This window comes from Quercus suber, unplaced genomic scaffold, assembly GCF_002906115.3.
Source record: "Quercus suber isolate HL8 unplaced genomic scaffold, Cork oak 2.0 scaffold_362, whole genome shotgun sequence".
NCBI lineage: Eukaryota > Viridiplantae > Streptophyta > Magnoliopsida > Fagales > Fagaceae > Quercus > Quercus suber.
The window spans coordinates 191,345-209,791 of record NW_027069814.1 but is presented as its reverse complement, the minus strand read 5'-3'; the positions used below and the strand labels follow the sequence as shown (position 1 = coordinate 209,791).

At 34.9% G+C, this 18,447-nt stretch overlaps 1 protein-coding gene and 1 long non-coding RNA gene across 2 annotated transcripts; both read right to left on the bottom strand.

Moving 5' to 3' along the window:
• Positions 1-10,866: 10,866 nt before the first annotated feature.
• Positions 10,867-15,236, bottom strand: LOC136061903 (uncharacterized). Its single transcript, XR_010623749.1, has 2 exons — positions 12,780-15,236; positions 10,867-11,280 (listed from the first exon to the last, which is right to left on the bottom strand). It is a non-coding gene; the product is annotated as an uncharacterized LOC136061903 (long non-coding RNA).
• A 1,351-nt stretch (positions 15,237-16,587) lies between these two features.
• On the bottom strand, positions 16,588-18,447 carry LOC111997923 (probable ribose-5-phosphate isomerase 3, chloroplastic). Its single transcript, XM_024030056.2, has 2 exons — positions 17,968-18,447; positions 16,588-17,180 (listed from the first exon to the last, which is right to left on the bottom strand). The coding sequence occupies exons 1-2, from the start codon at positions 18,320-18,322 to the stop codon at positions 16,840-16,842; spliced, it is 696 nt and encodes a 231-aa protein (XP_023885824.2). The 5' UTR covers positions 18,323-18,447; the 3' UTR covers positions 16,588-16,839.

The window sequence follows — 18,447 nt, the reverse complement described above, 5'->3', positions numbered from 1 at the left end:
TTAATAAAAGGGGTCCAATAAATTAGGTTTTTTATTTTAAGTTACTTGGAACCCAAGTTCTTCCGGGTTAGGGTTATGTAGCAGTTATAATAGAAACGTGGCACCAGATTTATGAGAAATAAAATTAAATATATATCATTATTATTTGGTTGTCAGGGGCTTTTGGAGCCCCATTGCGTGTGAAGTCCAATAAATAGAATTTTCTGAATGTTAATATAGTTTTGAAACACAAATGCCCAAAATTGGATCTTAACTAACAGATTGGAACCCTATCTATGTTCACTTTCTGAGGAACCCTGTGGTATAAGTTTTTGAATCTTGCAATTTAGACAATAAATCCCAGGTGCTACTAAATTGTTTGATTTATCAATATGTGCAAACCTAGTAGTGAAATGTTGAACTTCTTATAATTATATTTGAATGTTTTCGTCATGCATTAATAGGAATTAAAACTGAACATTGAAGGCTTATCCCATCTGTATATATCGATTGGTAAGTTACAAATGCACCTGGTGGCTCTTGAACCCATGGCTTTAAACTCCACCTTGCTCTTGCAAGGGTAATAGGTGCTATTTGAGCTAGAGGTCATTAGTGTCTTATCTCAGCTATATAGGTTTAGCTACTCCATTTTTGTTATTTTTCTCCCACTTGAGCCATATTCTCTGTGAATTATATAGCTATTAAGCCTCTTGCATAATGTTTCTTCTAGTTCTTGCAATTAGTAAATTTGAACCACAAATTGTATATATTGTCAATTATAGGTTAATGTTGCATTTTGCCTATCTATTTTTTTTTTTTGATAGGTGTTTTGCCTATCTATTTGATTCCATTTTCCCAAATGAGATTGATGTGGTTATGACCCTCCATTTTCTCCTGCACACCTGCAAATTATCAGGACTACGTCCTACATCTGCTTCCTGTAATTGTAATTTGAAGTTTGCCAGACTAGTTGTATATATAGGTGCTTCTATATGAACTCCAACTAATTATGTACTTATGTTAATTTGGGTTTTACATGTATGCCAAGCTTTTGGATACATTCGCATGATAAATGCTGATGTTCTTCGATGCATCTTGAGTTGATTATGGATATTGCATTTGCCAGAACTATCAGATGTAAAACAGATTGATATCTTTGTGCTTAGTCACTTTGGAGGTCTGTCCCCCCGCAACTCTCCATCTCAAATAAATGACAGTCAGGGTATAGGCTTTAAGATTTGAAAATTTCATTTAAGTTGAATGGTATTCTTGAATTGAGTATCAATAACCAGACCTTCTATGATTGAAGGTTTTACTGTTTGGTACACTATAATCGTCTGCAAAATTACACAATATGCACTTCTCATTTTATAATTTCCAATATAGCTGCCCAATGAGCGTCCTCCAACAATAACGGGATGGAAGATAAGGCCATGAGTTCAAGATCTACAGAGTTTGTGTACAAGATACCCAAAAAAAATCCAATAAAGCTGGTAGACAAATATACTCCAACAATATTGGTGTCTTGGGCTTACTATCAAAAGTAAAAAATTAAAATATTGGTGTCTTGGGCTTCAGGACTCACATCTACTGATTCCCTTTCGATGTTTATAAATTCTCCTGTCTGGTACATAATTTTGAGCTTTCTTTGTACCTTTTTGGCTGCTTCGTGCCCCTTTTTGCATGATGTAGTCTTTATTTAATAATTTGTTTTTACTTATAAAAAAGAAAAAGAAAAAGAAGTTCTTGGACTGTAAAACTGGCTTTGTGAATTTTCTAGTAGGTAAATCTTCTGTGCATAATATCATGGTGTTTGACATGCTAATTTTAAAGATGTTAACATATAATTCTCTATGCAGGCATTGATCAAGTCCACTAACAGGCTACGGGACTCATTGCTTCCAAAGGACGAACCAAAGCTGGCTGTTCCTCTTTTGTTACTTATTGCTCAACATCGTTCTTTGTAAGCTTTAGAACTCTAATTGTTATATATTCTTCTTTTTTTCTTCTTCTTCTTCTTCTTCTTCTTCATTTTTTTTTTTTTTTCTTGGGATACATTGTTGATTACAAAATACCAAGTATCATGGATTGTATATTTTATTACAAAAGGGATACAAAGTTGCCAAAACTAATATGGTACACTTTAAAAGAAGTTGTTTATTCACCATTTGAAACCACATAGGACCTGCTATATCATTGAGACTTTGAATATCTTTGATGATTGGTTCCATTTCCCATTTGGAAGTTTGTCTTCCATTACAGATTGTACATACTTCTGCACTTGTAGTGAAGATAATTGTGCCTCTCATGCCTAGTGATTTTAGTGAGATTAGAGCTTCTAAAATGGCCTTACAGATGGCAGTACTTTATTGAGTAGTCCAGCTATAACAGTCATTAACTATGACTTTCCCCTGCTGTTTGTACATCTGACAGTAGCCTCTCCATTTTACTACATGAACCATAAAAAATGCCTGTCAGCCATTAAAGAAAGAAAACTGATTCTACTTCTTTCCATGGTGTTTGACTCTATAGAGCTCTACACCTCTCAACAGGGAGCTAAAATTTTTGGTTAAAATTGAGAACACTAAGGCGTAGGCTGAATTCCTTCATAGACTACCTTGGACTACTTTGTTTCTATGAACTCAGATTGCCCTCAATATGGCTGTGAATGTGGCTGTAAACTGAGACCTGATGTCTAGGTTTTCAGAAATTTGTCCTGCTAAGAAACAAGCCAGGAGAAAATTGTGTTTCAGAGCTAGACCACACTGCCCTTGCCAGTTCACATCTAGCGAATAGGTGGTCCACTGTTTCATCTTCAAGCACATGGGATAGAGCGTCAGTGATAATATTCTTTTATCAAGTTCCTTCTTGACTGGAAAGTACTTTTTATGCAGTTTCCAGAGGAATACTACTGAGTGTTTTTTTTTTTTTAAAAAGAAAGTTAAACCCTCCATAAACTGTTCCAACTCTTGACATTACTTCTACCAGGTTGCTCTTGAGCAACAGGGAATTGTCAGGCCTTGGTGTGATGGCAAGTACCTTCCATCAAAAGCAACAAGTTGTGGGTTTGAGTCTAGGAATAAAAAAAAAATTTGGGGGGTAAGGCTACCTACTATTCTTCTCTCCTATACTCTGTAAAAGTGGGAGCTTTGTGTAGTGGGTAAACCCATAGGCTTTTCAACTTATATTTTTTTTGGTAAGTAAGAGATCTTTATTAAAACTGAGAACTACTTCATTCAAAGAAGATGAAGTAGCCTAAAAAAGTATGTACAAACAACAGAAAAAAGAAAAAGAAAAAAGGTAATTAGACAAGCATGTTAGTTGATCAAGGATTCCCAATTTAGACAAGCATGCTTAGGATACTATTAGCTGCTTTCGAGTGGTACAACTCTTTACAAGTGCCGTGTCTGTCTAGTAATAGCCAAGAGCCTTGTAGCTCAACTGGTACCTCCTAGTATTTCCAATGGAGATATCAAGGGTTCAAGTCCCTCCTCCCCCACTGTAACTGTCTAACTGTAGTTTTATCTATTAAATCGCCCAAATTTGAAGGGTGCAGCTGTTGGAATCTGGCAGCTTGAGGTTTTGAATCTTAGCCAGTGTGCATGTGTAACAAGAATAGAGAACCCATTCCCTACCTTCCACTTAGACTCAGTAAGAACTGACTTTCTGCAGTTCATAATGCTTCTACATCCCCATTATACTTAAACTAATGGTTTGACTGTTCCACGTATATTTGCATATTAGGGGTACAAATTAGCTAGCTTCATCTTATCTTATTCCAAGTATTTCTTGTATTTAAAAAAAAATAAAAAATCATGGTTTTTCATTCCTCTTTTGTCCTTTTCCCTTAATATTTTCTTCCCAGGTGATGGGGTGGTTTTATTTTGTACTTACTGTATACTTTCTGCCTGCCCAAGTTGATTGCCAGGAGATTGATTTTATGTCTAGCCCAAGAAAAGGAAAAACAAAAGCTAGTAGGATTTACTTCCTGATTCTGTTAATTTCTGCAGGGTTGTCATAAATGCGGATGCCCCTTATATAAAGATGGTTAGTGAGCAGTTTGATAGATGCCATGGTACTCTTCTTCAATATGTGGAATTCCTTTGTAGTGCATTGACACCAGCTTTAGCTTATGCTCAAATGATTCCATCGCTTCATGATCTTGTCCATCTTTACCACCTTGATCCTGAGGTATGTCGATCTTGTCCATCAGAAACTTTTGTTTTCTTATTATATTTTATTTTTTCTCTCATCCTTAATGCTGTAAAAATACCACAATTATTCAAAACAGTTTCCTTGGAGTATTATGTTGTTTTTCTGCTTCCGAGTTTGTAACATCCTTATCATGTTTCTCTTTACCCTGCATAGGTTGCTTTCTTAATATATCGCCCTGTAATGAGGCTCTTCAAGTGTCAGGGGAGTTCTGATGTCTTCTGGCCTTTAGATGATAGTTATGCTACAAATATTTCTACTACAAACTTGGATTCTGAACCTACAGAATACTCTGGCAATGTTGTTCTGGATCTTGGCTCCTCGAAGAAGCCTATAATGTAATAATCTCAACCATTGTTATCTTGTTATGCTTGCTTTGAAAACTTATTTCACAGGACAATTTTTATATTTGGGCCACTGTTCTAGGCTACAATTATAAACATGTACAAATATATCATATTTGTATGTTAAGCATGTGGTCTCTTAATTTGCTTGCATTGGTGGGGCATTACTTGGCATGTCATTTGGAATTTTTATATTTTAGATACTTTGGAATGCTTTACGTGACCTGTATTTCTTATTACTTCCAACTTGCCTTCTTTTCGTTTCCTCTCAATGGTTACATCATTCTATGCAGTTGGTCTGATCTTCTTGATACCGTTAGAACCATGTTGCCTTCAAAAGCCTGGAATAGCCTGTCCCCTGATCTCTATGCTACGTTTTGGGGGCTTACTCTCTATGATCTTTACGTTCCTAGAAATCGATATGAGTCTGAAATTTCCAAGCAGCATGCCGCTCTTAAGGCTCTGGAAGAGCTTTCTGATAATTCAAGTTCGGCAATCACCAAAAGGAAGAAAGACAAAGAAAGAATTCAAGAATCTCTAGATCGCCTGACTAGTGAACTCCGTAAGCATGAAGAAAATGTTACATCTGTTCGTAGACGGCTTTCTCATGAAAAAGACAAGTGGTGGAGTTCCTGCCCTGATACTTCGAAGATCAACATGGAGTTCCTTCAACGTTGTATTTTTCCTCGCTGTACTTTCAGTATGCCAGATGCCGTCTATTGTGCCATGTTTGTGCACACTCTTCATTCCCTCGGAACACCATTTTTTAACACAGTGAACCACATTGATGTTCTGATATGTAAAACCTTACAACCTATGATATGCTGCTGCACTGAATACGAAGCGGGTAGACTTGGAAGGTTTCTGTGTGAGACACTAAAGATTGCATACTATTGGAAGGTAAAGTTTTGTTTTGTTTTTGGTCATTTATTTATTTTTCATTTTATGCAAAAGTTAGTTTTGTTTCCTTTGCAATGGTTTTTCGGAAGTTAACAGCATTTCGATAAAGCAATAAAATTTTATTTCGCATCCCACCCCTGGGGGGGTGTGGGGGCACATCAACATAATGATGTGTCACTTAAAAGCCAAAACTAACTGAGTGTATTTTTACTAACAGAACCAAACTTTAGGATATAAAATCCAAGCAACCATAAACTTCATTGTGTACTTTGCAATTTACCACGAAAAATTGCATATTTGACTAATGATAAATATATATATATATATATATGCAATAGAATTTAAATCTATTGTGTCCCCTCCTTGATCATTTCTCATATCATCAAGCTAAGACAACAATTGACTTTTTTTGTGTAAATAGGATTTGAACTCATCTACACCATTGAATATTTCAATATAATTGTGAGTACATTATGTTAGTGAAGGTTAAGCATAGCTTTGGGTTGTTGGACTATAAAGTATCTTTAAAATATATCCAAAGGAGTGTGTGTAATTGTCAATTAAGTGAAATTACGTTGTTTGGGCTGATTTGGGGAAAAAAAAATACACATCAACACGATTATGTCTCACTTAACAGCCAAAACTAACCGAGTGTATGTTTTTACTAACATGATGTAGGACAAAATATTCTAATTAATTTCTGTAATCTTTTATATTTTGTATTTTTATGTAATTTTCGTTATTTTAGGTTTAGGGCATTTATTTCCTTGTTTTTAGGTGTTTTTAATGTTGTTTAGTCAAATTAGGGTTTAATATGCTTTCGTAGCTGCCTTAGGGTTTCTAGTTGCCCTAGGTTTTGTTTTTACTATTTAAACGCATTGTAGCCTCCAAAGGCAATTCAGTTTTTAGACTATTATCAATAAACACAGACTTTTGTCAAATTTTCTTTTCTGGTGGATTCCAGTTTTATCTCCTTGTGGATTCAGGGAAACCCCTCGTGGATTCGAAGTTTACTACCCAGAAACTAACAGTTTAGTTTCTGTTTCATCAAGAGAGTATCGTGTGTGCTCTTCTTCAGGCTTTCGCGACATCAGTTGGTATCAGAGCCTTGACTTACCCTGGTCTGATGGCTAACCGGCGAGACGGTGACCACCACAATAATGACGACGGTGACGACGTCAATAACCCAGTTCTCACTAGGGCTGAGTTCCTCAAGTTTCGTGAAGAGGCTCGTGATGAGCAACAATTTCATGAAAAGAGTCAGAAAATTATGGGTGAAATCTAGCAAAAGATTGCTACTCTTCTTGCTAGGAAATCATCTTGCAACAACAATGTTCGATATATTCAAAGACGCACTCCTAGCTACAAGAAAATTCCATTCTTTGATGGAGATATATGTAAGATGGATTTTATTGACTGGCTTCTTGATTTAGAAGAGTATTTTAATTTTTGGAAGATTTGTGATGAAGAAAAGGTGCGGCTTGCATCTAATAAATTAGACAATGAAGCAGAGGAATGGTGGGAATACATTCAAATCGATAGAAAGCGGCGAGGTAAGCATCCTATCTGCTCTTGGCAAAGAATGAAGAAGGTATTAATTGATTTATGGTTTCCTAATGACTATTATGATGTACTAGATTATACAAGTGTTGATTATAAATTTGTATATTCATATGAAAATCAATATGTTCACAACATGAAAGGTTAAAACCAAAATTATCACAGCCAAGTCCATGTATCAAGTAAAGGAAAGAGTTTGAGGTCTGAGAAGAAGCAGCCTATTTCTGGAGAAACTTTTGAAGTGGTTAAAAAAGGTCAAGACTTGCAACAAGTTGTTGAATTGAAACTTGAAAAGAAGATTGAGTTGATTGTGGAAGATCACAGAAATCAAGAGATAGTAATTATTGAGAATATTGTGGAAGATCCACTTGGGGTCAAAGGTGAGGACGAGTCCATCACCCACAACACCCAGGTTTCGGTTGATTTATTGAAGACGACTACACAATATGTTGATTTTCTTGGAATAGAAAATTTTAATTTCATTATCAACCCATTTTTGGTTGATGTTGCAAATAAATTGAAAGTAGATGAGAAGAAATTTTATGCTACATTTTATGAAGAATTCAAGTTTCAGAGCCTAATCAAGTTATTAAAACATTCAAAGTATTTGTTTATTTGGAGTGGAAGATTTCAGATTTCAAGAATGAACTCAAGGACGAGTTTATTTCAAGTGGAGGGGTCTGATGTAGGACAAAATATTCTAATTAATTTCTGTAATCTTTTATATTTTGTATTTTTATGTAATTTTCGTTATTTTAGGTTTAGGGCATTTATTTCCTTGTTTTTAGGTGTTTTTAATGTTGTTTAGTCAAATTAGGATTTAATATGCTTTCGTAGCCGCCTTAGGGTTTCTAGTTGCCCTAGGTTTTGTTTTTACTATTTAAACGCATTGTAGCCTCCAAAGGCAATTCAGTTTTTAGACTATTATCAATAAACACAGACTTTTGTCAAATTTTCTTTTCTGGTAGATTCCAGTTTTATCTCCTTGTGAATTCAGGGAAACCCCTCGTGGATTCGAGGTTTACTACCTAGAAACTAACAGTTTAGTTTCTGTTTCATCAAGAGAGCATCGTGTGTGCTCTTCTTCAGGCTTTCGCGACATCATAACAGAACCAAACTTTAGGGTGTAAAATCCAAGCAACCCTAAACTTCAGTGTGTACTTTGCAATTTACTCCAAAATATTGCATATTTGACTAATGATATATATATATATATATATATATAATTTAAATCTATTGTGCCCACTCCTTAATGATTTCTCTTATCAACAGGCTAAGACAACAATTTATCTCTTATTTATAGGCAAAAAAATTCATCAATTGAGCTAACTGTAATTAGATAACTACATTGAATTTAATTTATGTTGAAAAATATATTATTATTTATGTTTTATTAATCAAATGAAACCAAACCCCCAAAAAAAGAAAAAGAAAAAAAAGAAATCAGTTCCCCTTTTCTTTTCTCCTTTTTAAAAATAAAAAATAAAATTTTTGGGTATTATAAATAATTTGGTCCATTCACTTTTTTTTTTTTTTTTAACATTTGAAAATAAAGAAGTAATCCCTTTGTAAAAAATAAAATTATTAATTCCTTTTCCGAACAGAAAAAGGAAATCCATACTTTAGTCCTTAAATCCGACGGAACCAAACCGATTTGGGCCTATTATAAATAGACGTGCAAGTTAGAATTAGAGGGAATTAGGGAGAAAGAAATGAAACTTTGCTCATAGCGTTTGCTGTTTTGGATTTTGATATTAGAGGATGGGGTGTGACTTGTGAGATTGTTTTGGAAGATCAAGATGACACATTTGGGAATATAAATTATCTCTAGCAAAGCCAAACACCAGCCCAACGGTCACAGCCCCAATTTGAACCACCGCCTTATTCAAATTTCCTACTCCTATTCCTATTCATAAAACAAGTACTTCAAAACACCGCCATTCTTCAATTTTGCTTATAAATAAGCGCAAATAAATTGTTTGCTCAATTTCAGTTCTTTCTTGCTCTGAGTAGTGAGAAACTTTGATATCAAAATACAATATGGATGTTGTCTCTCTTCCTCTGATTGTGGTAAGACAGGTGTGGAAACACAATCTTTTGAAGGAGTTTGATCTCATCAGAATTGCAGGGATGACTCAAAGAATGGTGGCTTTCGACACTGAATTCCCAGGTGTTGTTTTCAGCCCAATGAACATAGACAAGCGAGAGCTTGGAAAACTACCTTCCTTCTTGAACTACAATATCATCAAAGATGATGTCAATGCTACCAAAATTATTCAGTTGGGTTTGGCACTCTGACGACAAAGGATCATTGCCCAATTTCGGTACCAAGTATCAATACGCTTGCGAGTTTAACTCTAGAGATTTTGATGTCTATAATGACATTCAGAACACGGAATCAATCGAGTTACTCAAAAGCCAGGGAAATCAATTTTGACAATAACTTGAAGGAGGTATTGACTCTGCTGACTTTGCAGCGTTGATGTTGAAATCTGGGTTGTTGGGCAATCACTCCGCTTTCGCTTGGGTTACCTTTCATGGTGCATATGACATTGCCCACTTGATGAAAATCTTGATCCGACAACTTTTGCCGTATGATCTGATGGGGTTTATGAACCTGGTGCAGTGCTTTTTTGGGAAAAGGCTTTTCGATCTGAAGCATATGATGAAGTTCTGGGATGGCCTTTATGGGGGTTTAGAGACGGTGGCTAACAGATTGGGGGTGCAACGCGTGGCTGGGAAGAGTCACCAGGCTGGTTCGGATACCTTGTTGACTCTACAAACTTTCAGGAAGTTCTTGGATGTATACTTCAGAGAAAAGAACAATGGTGGACTCAGACATAATGGCCATTTGTTGACAGGGATGCAGTGTGTTCTTCACAACTTGGAGTTGAATAATAATCATCAATTGAATAATGCTGGCTTGAAGATGATTGATCCATTTAGTCATGGGTTAAATGTGAATATGTGTAGAGTGCTGGTTTGAAGATGATTAATCCGTTAGTCATGGATTAAATCTGAATATGTGTAAAGTGTAGACAATCATATGCATTATGTAATCAATATTTCATTCAGTAAAAATAAAAAAGATTTTTTTTTTCCTGCTTTTGGTTTATAAAATTATAATTTCAATACAATGTTCAATCTCTTTAGTTTCTAATTGTTTAATATATATATATATATATATTTGCTGGTTCTTATTAAGTTATTGATTTTAAATTATAAGAGGTGACTCATGTGATGGACACTGAAGATAGAGAGTGTTTTGTTAGCTTTGTTCTTTTTGATGTGGTATATATTCTTTTTCTCCAAAAGTGGGATTGTGGCTGCAAAGTACTCATAGATAAATAATCTCCCGCTACCTAATCTTCTAGACCAACACAAGAGGGTTGGGCTTGGGCACTTAGAGCCTGTTTGGATTGAGGAGAAAAGACAGCAGAATAGAAAGCAATAAAGTAGAATTAACTAAAAATTAACTAATTTTAGGTCAAATATATTTTACTGTACTCTACTTTTCCTCCCTCCCCCTCAATCCAAATGGACCATTAGACTTAATCATGAGAATAGCTTGCATACACAAATTGGCAAGATTATAAATGTTATTATTAATAGAAAAAATGTAATGATGGTGGTGTTCTTATATGAGAATTAGTAATAGTTTTTTTAAATAAAATTATTATGAAAAAAATTATAAAATTATTTATAAAAAATGAAAAATTTTCAAAGCCAACATTTTTTTTTCACTCTTTTTATATTTATTTTTCTCCTTAAAAAAAAATCAAACAAACAATTGACTTTTTGGTCAATATTAATTAAAAAAAGTAGATATTCCATTTATTAATGTCATCATAAAAAGCATATTTTTCAATAATAATAATAAAAATAAATTGTTTATACAAATTAACCAAATTTCAACAATTGATACACACATTTACAAATCAGCAAGCTTATTTGCAAATTATAACAAATAGAGCAAGTTGCAGACACAACTCAATAGAATTAAAGGTCATAAATTGCTAAGACTCGCAACAATTGAGGCAAAATACACAATAGGACTATTTAGCTACAATACATTGGAAAGTACCATTGCATTAGAGAAAAATAAGAATTGAAGGAGGAATTCCAATTCAAAAATGCAGATTAAAGCCGTGAACCAACAAACAACTTCCTCCCAACAAAAATCTATTGCAACAACTTCATCCTCACTTATTCCTTCATTGTGTTTGGAATTAATGAGCTCTAACATTGGTTGCCAAGCATCCTGATCATCCTTTCAAGCCAAAACCTAAGACATAGGCCACGTGTAAACTCGGTTACAACAATCACAAAAAAGGATAGAAAAAAAATCTAATTGTCAATAGATTTATTCAAAGAATTGTGTATGCAAATATATATATTTCAATAACCTTGAGCTAACAGATCTTTGGATAACATAAATTTAACAAAAGAATTTTAACCAAGATATATCAGTCAAATGCTTGTTTGGGATGTAAATAAGATTTGAGATTTTAATTGTTTCTTTAGATATTTTAGCAATTTCGTTAAGAAAATCAGCAAGATACAAAATTTTGACAGCAAAGACATAACATCATCACATTCGGAACAATAAAGCATACAAACTCAATCTAGAGAACTAAGCCATATCAGCTTTACGAATCACATACTTGAAACAACAAAACCAACAGATCCAGTCTAGACAACTAAGCCATTTATATTAGCTTTAAAATGCATCCAATAGCTAAGAGTTTGTAACAAACCAAAAAATCACTGAGCAACAAAGTCAACAAACTCAATCTATACATCTGAAATAGAATTAAGTGCCACAACGTTGAATCAACAACATAACTGAGAAATAAACACAAAGCACATAATCATTGATATGTGTGTGTGTGTGTGTATTAAAAAGGAACATATTAAGTCTGTAGGCTTCAGCTTCCTAGTCTCATTCAAACTCCTCCGTAATATACCATAACAAATGAACATATATGATTGGCTGTTTCAACTAATCTCAAAATAAGCTTATTCAAATGGTTCATACCATTCAGTTAAACCATGTCTCATTCAAACTCCTCTGCAATATACTATAGCAAATGAACATATACGAGTGGCAGTTTCAGCTAATTTCAAAATAAGCTTATTCAAGTGGTGCGTACCCTTTAAGCTAATTTATGAGTGGCAGATATCAGTGTCAACAAACATTGGAGCAAATTAAGGTGCTCATGGTGAAAATAATTATCTAATTTTGACCCCATGACCTAATAACAGAATTAATGATTACTTGAACCAATTTAAGTAGTAACAGTTTACCAAACATAATGATGAAGCAATCACAAGAGTATCACCACAGTACAAAAGTAGTAAGGACTCGGTGACAAAATGGAGGATCTCTTGAACAACTCGAATTAGACTTGTTAAGATGCTCATTGAGGCTCATTCATTAACTACATGAACAATCTTGAAGTTAAGTTGAAGCTTGATGAATTAATGAACCAAACTTGAACAAAGCAAAGCTTGGTTCAATACGTTCCTAAACATCAAAGATAATACCCTATATGGCTAATATGTCTAACTTCAAAGAAATTTGTATTCAAAAAATGATTTATATCATGTTTTGAAAATTATTGCTGTTGTACATAAATTAATCGGTAAATTTTTTATATAGAGTTTGTTGGCTATTTTACACTAACAAAGGTAAAAAGCATAGGTTTCTTAAAGTGTACTACCATTAGGTACAAATAAATAGTGCCTGTTAGCTATTAGCTTTCCTACAACTCAGGCGCTCACCTCCACCCATTCTTATAGAAGAAATGTCAATTCACCTATTAATGGAATGAACTTGTTTCTTCTAGGATCCTGGGAATCTATATGGGGCTTGTCAACTGACATTTGCAGGGATATTTTTAGTTGCTGCTATGAAACTTGCAATAGCTCCATTAAAAGCAAGCAAGACCTGTAATTCACTTTTTCCGAAAAAAATCAAAACACAACTACAAGTATTTGCTCACACTCAAAAATGAAATACATTTATATTCATTCTTCCAAGCATACAAAAGCAGTAAAACTATTTCTTGATTAAATACAACAGCTAAATAAAATCCCTCCATGGGATCTGGCCCATAACCACATTTAGCATTGGTTAAGTCCCAGCAAATCTCAATTTTACTACCGCTTACACACCCTAACTTTCATAACATCATGTGCCCCATGACAGAATTTTCCTAATCCAGCAATAAGTCATTTTCAAACATCTTTAGTTGGTTAAAAGATTGACAAAACACTTCAGATAATGAAAAAAGCTTGGGATAAATACTTAGAACAATGAACACTAAAGAAACACTTAAATGCAGGAGCAAACTACTGCTGATTGTCTCAGTGATAAAAATCTAAACTCCACTTAGGATATATATATATATATATTGAACATCATTATACACAAACTGAAGCTGCCTTAGCAGATTAATCATTTGGTTTGCAGTTTGTTCTGTTGCTAGATCCTTACCAGCACATAGAACCTAAGAAACATTTGCTCATCTTATCCTGTGACAGTTAAATTTTATCCCATACAAGAGAAGTAAGAAAAGACCAAGAAAGAAGCAGGCCTAAAGTCAGAAAGAGGCTACCAAGCAGAGGATTAGAGTGTCAAAGAGCATGACAGTTACATTTGATGCCATACAACAGAAATAGTTAAACTTTAAAAAGAAAGGCAATAAGTATTATTGGATTCTAATTATTGTTTATTTAAATTGTAAAATTAATATGTTTGTGTATAGGGATCTGATTGTATTAGAGTTCTAATGTCAAAATGGTTGCAATAACAGACACATATAACTTGATTACCTTTTTCTTAAATGTCAAAGTCAGATCCTTGATAAAAAATAAAAAATAAAAAAGAACATACACATCGATATCAGTACAAAAAAAAAAAATTAGGGTAACACAAAGGCTTGATGGGCTAGCTAATGTTTCTTTTAAGCATTTAATCAAACAGTTAAATTGCAAAGCTTTGCATTTGTGTACCAAGTGTAAAGAGTGAACATTGGAAGGATTTACTAAATCTTTAAAAAATATATATAACAATAAAAATCTAATTAATTGGGCAGCATTCTTAAATCAAACAATAAGAACCAACCTCATAACAACTCAAAGAAAAAAAATCAAATAAAGAAAAAGACTGAAACAATGCAAAGTCCTAAAAAGATCCCAAAATTCCTGAATCCAAATGAACTTTGATATCAATAATATTAAACCCTCTAATCAGTCCCAGCTTTCTTTGCCAAATAAATTCTTATCAAACCCAAATACCCAAAAAAAAGAAAAAGCAAAGTATAAAAAGTAATTTCATAACAATGTCTAATAACATAAACAGTGCCTCAAAATTACAAACACACTTTCAATCCCACCTTTTTGCTCAAAACTTTTTTTTTGATAAGTAAGAATAGAATATTATTAATAAAAGAAAAGCAAGAGAAACACAAAGAGTTCATGGTAGTGAACAAAGGAAAAAAAAGAAACAACAAGACAAAAAAACAGCCCCTAATCTATTCTAATAGAGGAAATAAAATCCGTAAGGGTAGAACAATCTGAGAAACCCCAACATCGAGACCAATCAAAGAGGGTCCTTTGGCACAACTCTAATAACTGAACCACAGTTTTCCCCTCATCCTCAAAAGCCCGCCAATTCCGCTCAGACCAAATAGTCCACATTAAACAGCCTGGGATCAAATCCCAGATATCAGAACTATGCTTCCCAAGCCAATGAAACCAACAGAATAATAAGTCCTCAACTGAACCTGGCATGACCCAATCGATCCCAAACAACTGAAGCATATGCATCCACAAAGAATGAGCTATCGGACAAAAAAGTAACAGGTGATCCACAGATTCCGCATTACAACAGCACAAATAACAACGATTCACCAAAGGACGACCATGAAGCATAAGATTATCCAAAGTTAGAATCTGACCATGAGCTGCGGTCCACATAAAAAAAGCCACCCTATTAGGAACCTTAACTTTCCAAATACCCTTCCAAGGGAAGGTGGAGGGATCTGCATTACGAATCTTATGATAGAAAGATCGAGTATCAAACTTCCTACTGCCATTAAGATCCCAACAAAGCCTATCACAACCTCCACCCCTAGGGATTCGGGTTTGAATGAAGTGGAGGAGGGAGTAGGAAGCCGCTAACTCCCAATCATTGAATGCCCTCTGAAATCTTAAACTCCACATTCTGTCATTATTTCTTTCTTTAGGGCTTTTCACATCAGAAATACAAGCCTCTTTGTTAGAGGATAGTATGTTGAAACCATAGAGATGACTTTCAGTTCATTAGAATCAGAACTAAAGGTCCAAACTCAGAGAAAAATCTAAAATCCGCAAATGCTATAATGTTAGCTCGGCATCTGAAAATGATTCAACTCTAAACAAGCAAACTGACTAAAAAAATATAGTAAATGCAATGAACCAGAAGGATAAAGATATGTGACATTAAGATGAAATGAAAAGAAATGCCACATTCATGTTTAGTTTATGACCTGAAGCAATGAAACACAGTCATGCAGCAAATTTGATTACATTGACATATTAACAAAAATAACAGAAAATCCACTATAGTCATTCAAGATTAAATATAAGCCGAGCTTCATCTTCAATATCAGTGATCTTAAAACAGCCATGTAACATGTAAGGAAATTTGAAAGGATATTATGAGAAAAGCTCCTAGAGTAAGTAAAACAGGCTAGTGAAAGATAAGAGGTGGGGGTGCAAGTTTATATCTGTATTAATATTACTCTTGATTCACATACACGAGAGGGAGAGAGAGATTTTGCAGAAGCATTTTACAGAAAATGGCCCAAACTATCTTAAATCCCATTTATTATAATCTCCATTGCACATACTACACTTTCTTCACTTATCAAAAAAACATAACTACACTTGCTTCTTCACTAGTTGCCATTGACTGTGCCCATAATACCTAGTATTCCTGAGTGCAAAATGTAAACAATTAGTCAAAAGTTGAAAGAATATCTGATGCCCTTACCAAAGTTGCAATTTACAGAGACACTAATGAAAACCAGAGTTTCTGACAGCTGAATCCTGAAGGAATGTAAGGGTTTCCTGTGTCATTTTTACAAGATTGTTAAATAATGAAGTTGCAATAAAAATGTTAGGTACCAACCAGTGGCCACTGAAGAACCTGCAATCACCATGTTACTGTTCAAGAACATATCAGATCAGTGTTCTTTGTATCTAACATGCTAACAGTCCAATTTTCTCTTAAACACCCCCACACCCCCCCCCCCCCCCCCCCCACCAAAAAAACAAAANCCCAAAAAAAAAAAAAAAAAAAAAAAAAAACAAATCAACATTTTTGCTTCATTCATGCCCAGGTTCACATGTATAGTAAGGAACAATATGCAAGCAAAAATCCATAAAGATGTAAAGCATTTTGAGGATGGAATAATACCTTCATCTTTTTTGGCTAATTTCAAAAGAAATCAAGAAAATCCTATAATATAACTCATTGAAATCGCGAATAATTATTTCACTCATAAAATTCAAATAACATATTAAAAGAGAATAGATTCCAAAGTTTAAACCATAAATGCATGCCCAAAATCACATTAGCATGAAATTTTCCATTAAAAATAATTCACTTTATCCCATTCCCCTCATTAAACATTATTCCAATTCTAGTGATACAATTCAAAATGCCCAAGTAATGCAAACTAGTTCCCGGATTACCCATCTAAGAGTGGCAACAAGAAGCCCAAAATCATTGAAGTATATATATATTGAACAACAACAGTCACATAAAACCTCAAACAGTCAAAAACACAAAATCTCACTTATTCTTCACCTCCACCCCATTCTTTCCTGCAATAATCACTGCAGTCGCCATATTCAAAAACAACCCATGTTCCACAACCCCTTCCAATGTCGAAATCTCCTTTCCAGCCGCCAATACCTCAACTGGCATTGCCAACCCACTTCCTCCTAGTCCTGTCACTAGCTTCGTATCATCTGCAACCACTACAAACTTGGCCGAGGCAGCTTCCACCATTTTCTCTCGCAAAAGTGCTCCTCCGCGGCCTTTCACGAGGTTCAAATCCGGGTCAACCTCGTCGGCCCCGTCTATGGCGAGATCAAGGCTAGGGTGGTCGTCAAGAATTGAGAGAGGGATACCTGTTGAGTAATTCAGATAATTAAGTCCCACACCGGATAATAGTCATAAGAACAATTGATTGACATAAAATTGTTGTTCTAAAACTAATAACATTAAATTTCCAACCATGTTGTAGTTTCTCTCCATATTATATCAAGTACTCGGCACCAGAAATTCTCCATTAGTGAATGTTATCAAATGTTGTGGTATCTCAACGTGTTATATATCAAGTACTCAACACAAAGAATCCTCCATAGTAAATTTCTAACAAAACCAGTAAGCAAAATGCTATCAAATTTCTACAATGCCTTCTGTGGTGCCTTGACATGTTATGCCAACAACAACCCACCAAGAATCCTCAGAACTAAATTTCTAACAATGGCCAGTAAGCAATTGCTATCAAATTTGAACAATGCTGTGGTGCGTCTCAAAATGTTATATCAAGTACTCAACACCAAGAATTCTCAATATTTAAATTCCTAACAAAATACCCAGTTGACCAATCTTATCAAATTTCTACAATGCCATGGTGTCCCAACATGTTGTTATATCAAGCACTCAGCACCAAGAATTCTCATTATTAAAACAATACACCCAGTTGGCTAAAGCTATCAAATTTTAAATCAACTACTCAGCACCAAGAATTCTCAACATCAAATTTCTAAAACCACCCAATTGCCACACTTTGTCATCAAATTACCATCAATGCTGTTTGCTACAGTGTCTCAATTCAAACACGTTCATATCAAACTAAGTACTGACACCAAGTAATTCTCTCAGTAAAAAGTATCAAAAGTTGAAAAATACCCAGTTGGCGAGCTTGCTCCTCGGTGCGTTTGGAGGTGGGGACACCAACAATGTCAGAGAGCTCACCAGTCTTGAGGAGATGGCCGAGCTTGGCGACGACAAAGGCGGCGGTGGAGCCGGTGCCGAGGCCGAGGACCATGCCGGGCTTCACGTACTCCACAGCCTTGTCTGCAGCCAGCTTCTTGAGGTCATCTTGGGTGAGAACTGGTGCAGAAAAGGCTTTTATGGAGTTGGGTCTGTAGGTGCGGGTGGCGGTGCGCAGGTTAAGGGGCTTAGAGGTGCGTAGGATAAGTGGGGTGGTGGAGGTGTGGTGGTGGTGGAGAGAGGAGAGGGAGAGAGGTAAGGAAGAGGCCATTTTTGTTGGTTTTTTGTATTTGGGTGGAGAGTGAGAGACTCTGAGAGAAAGATTTTGTGAGTGTTTGTGTTTTGGTTCTCTTCTATCTATGAATTCTGTGTATCTCTCATTTTGGTCAGTTGATT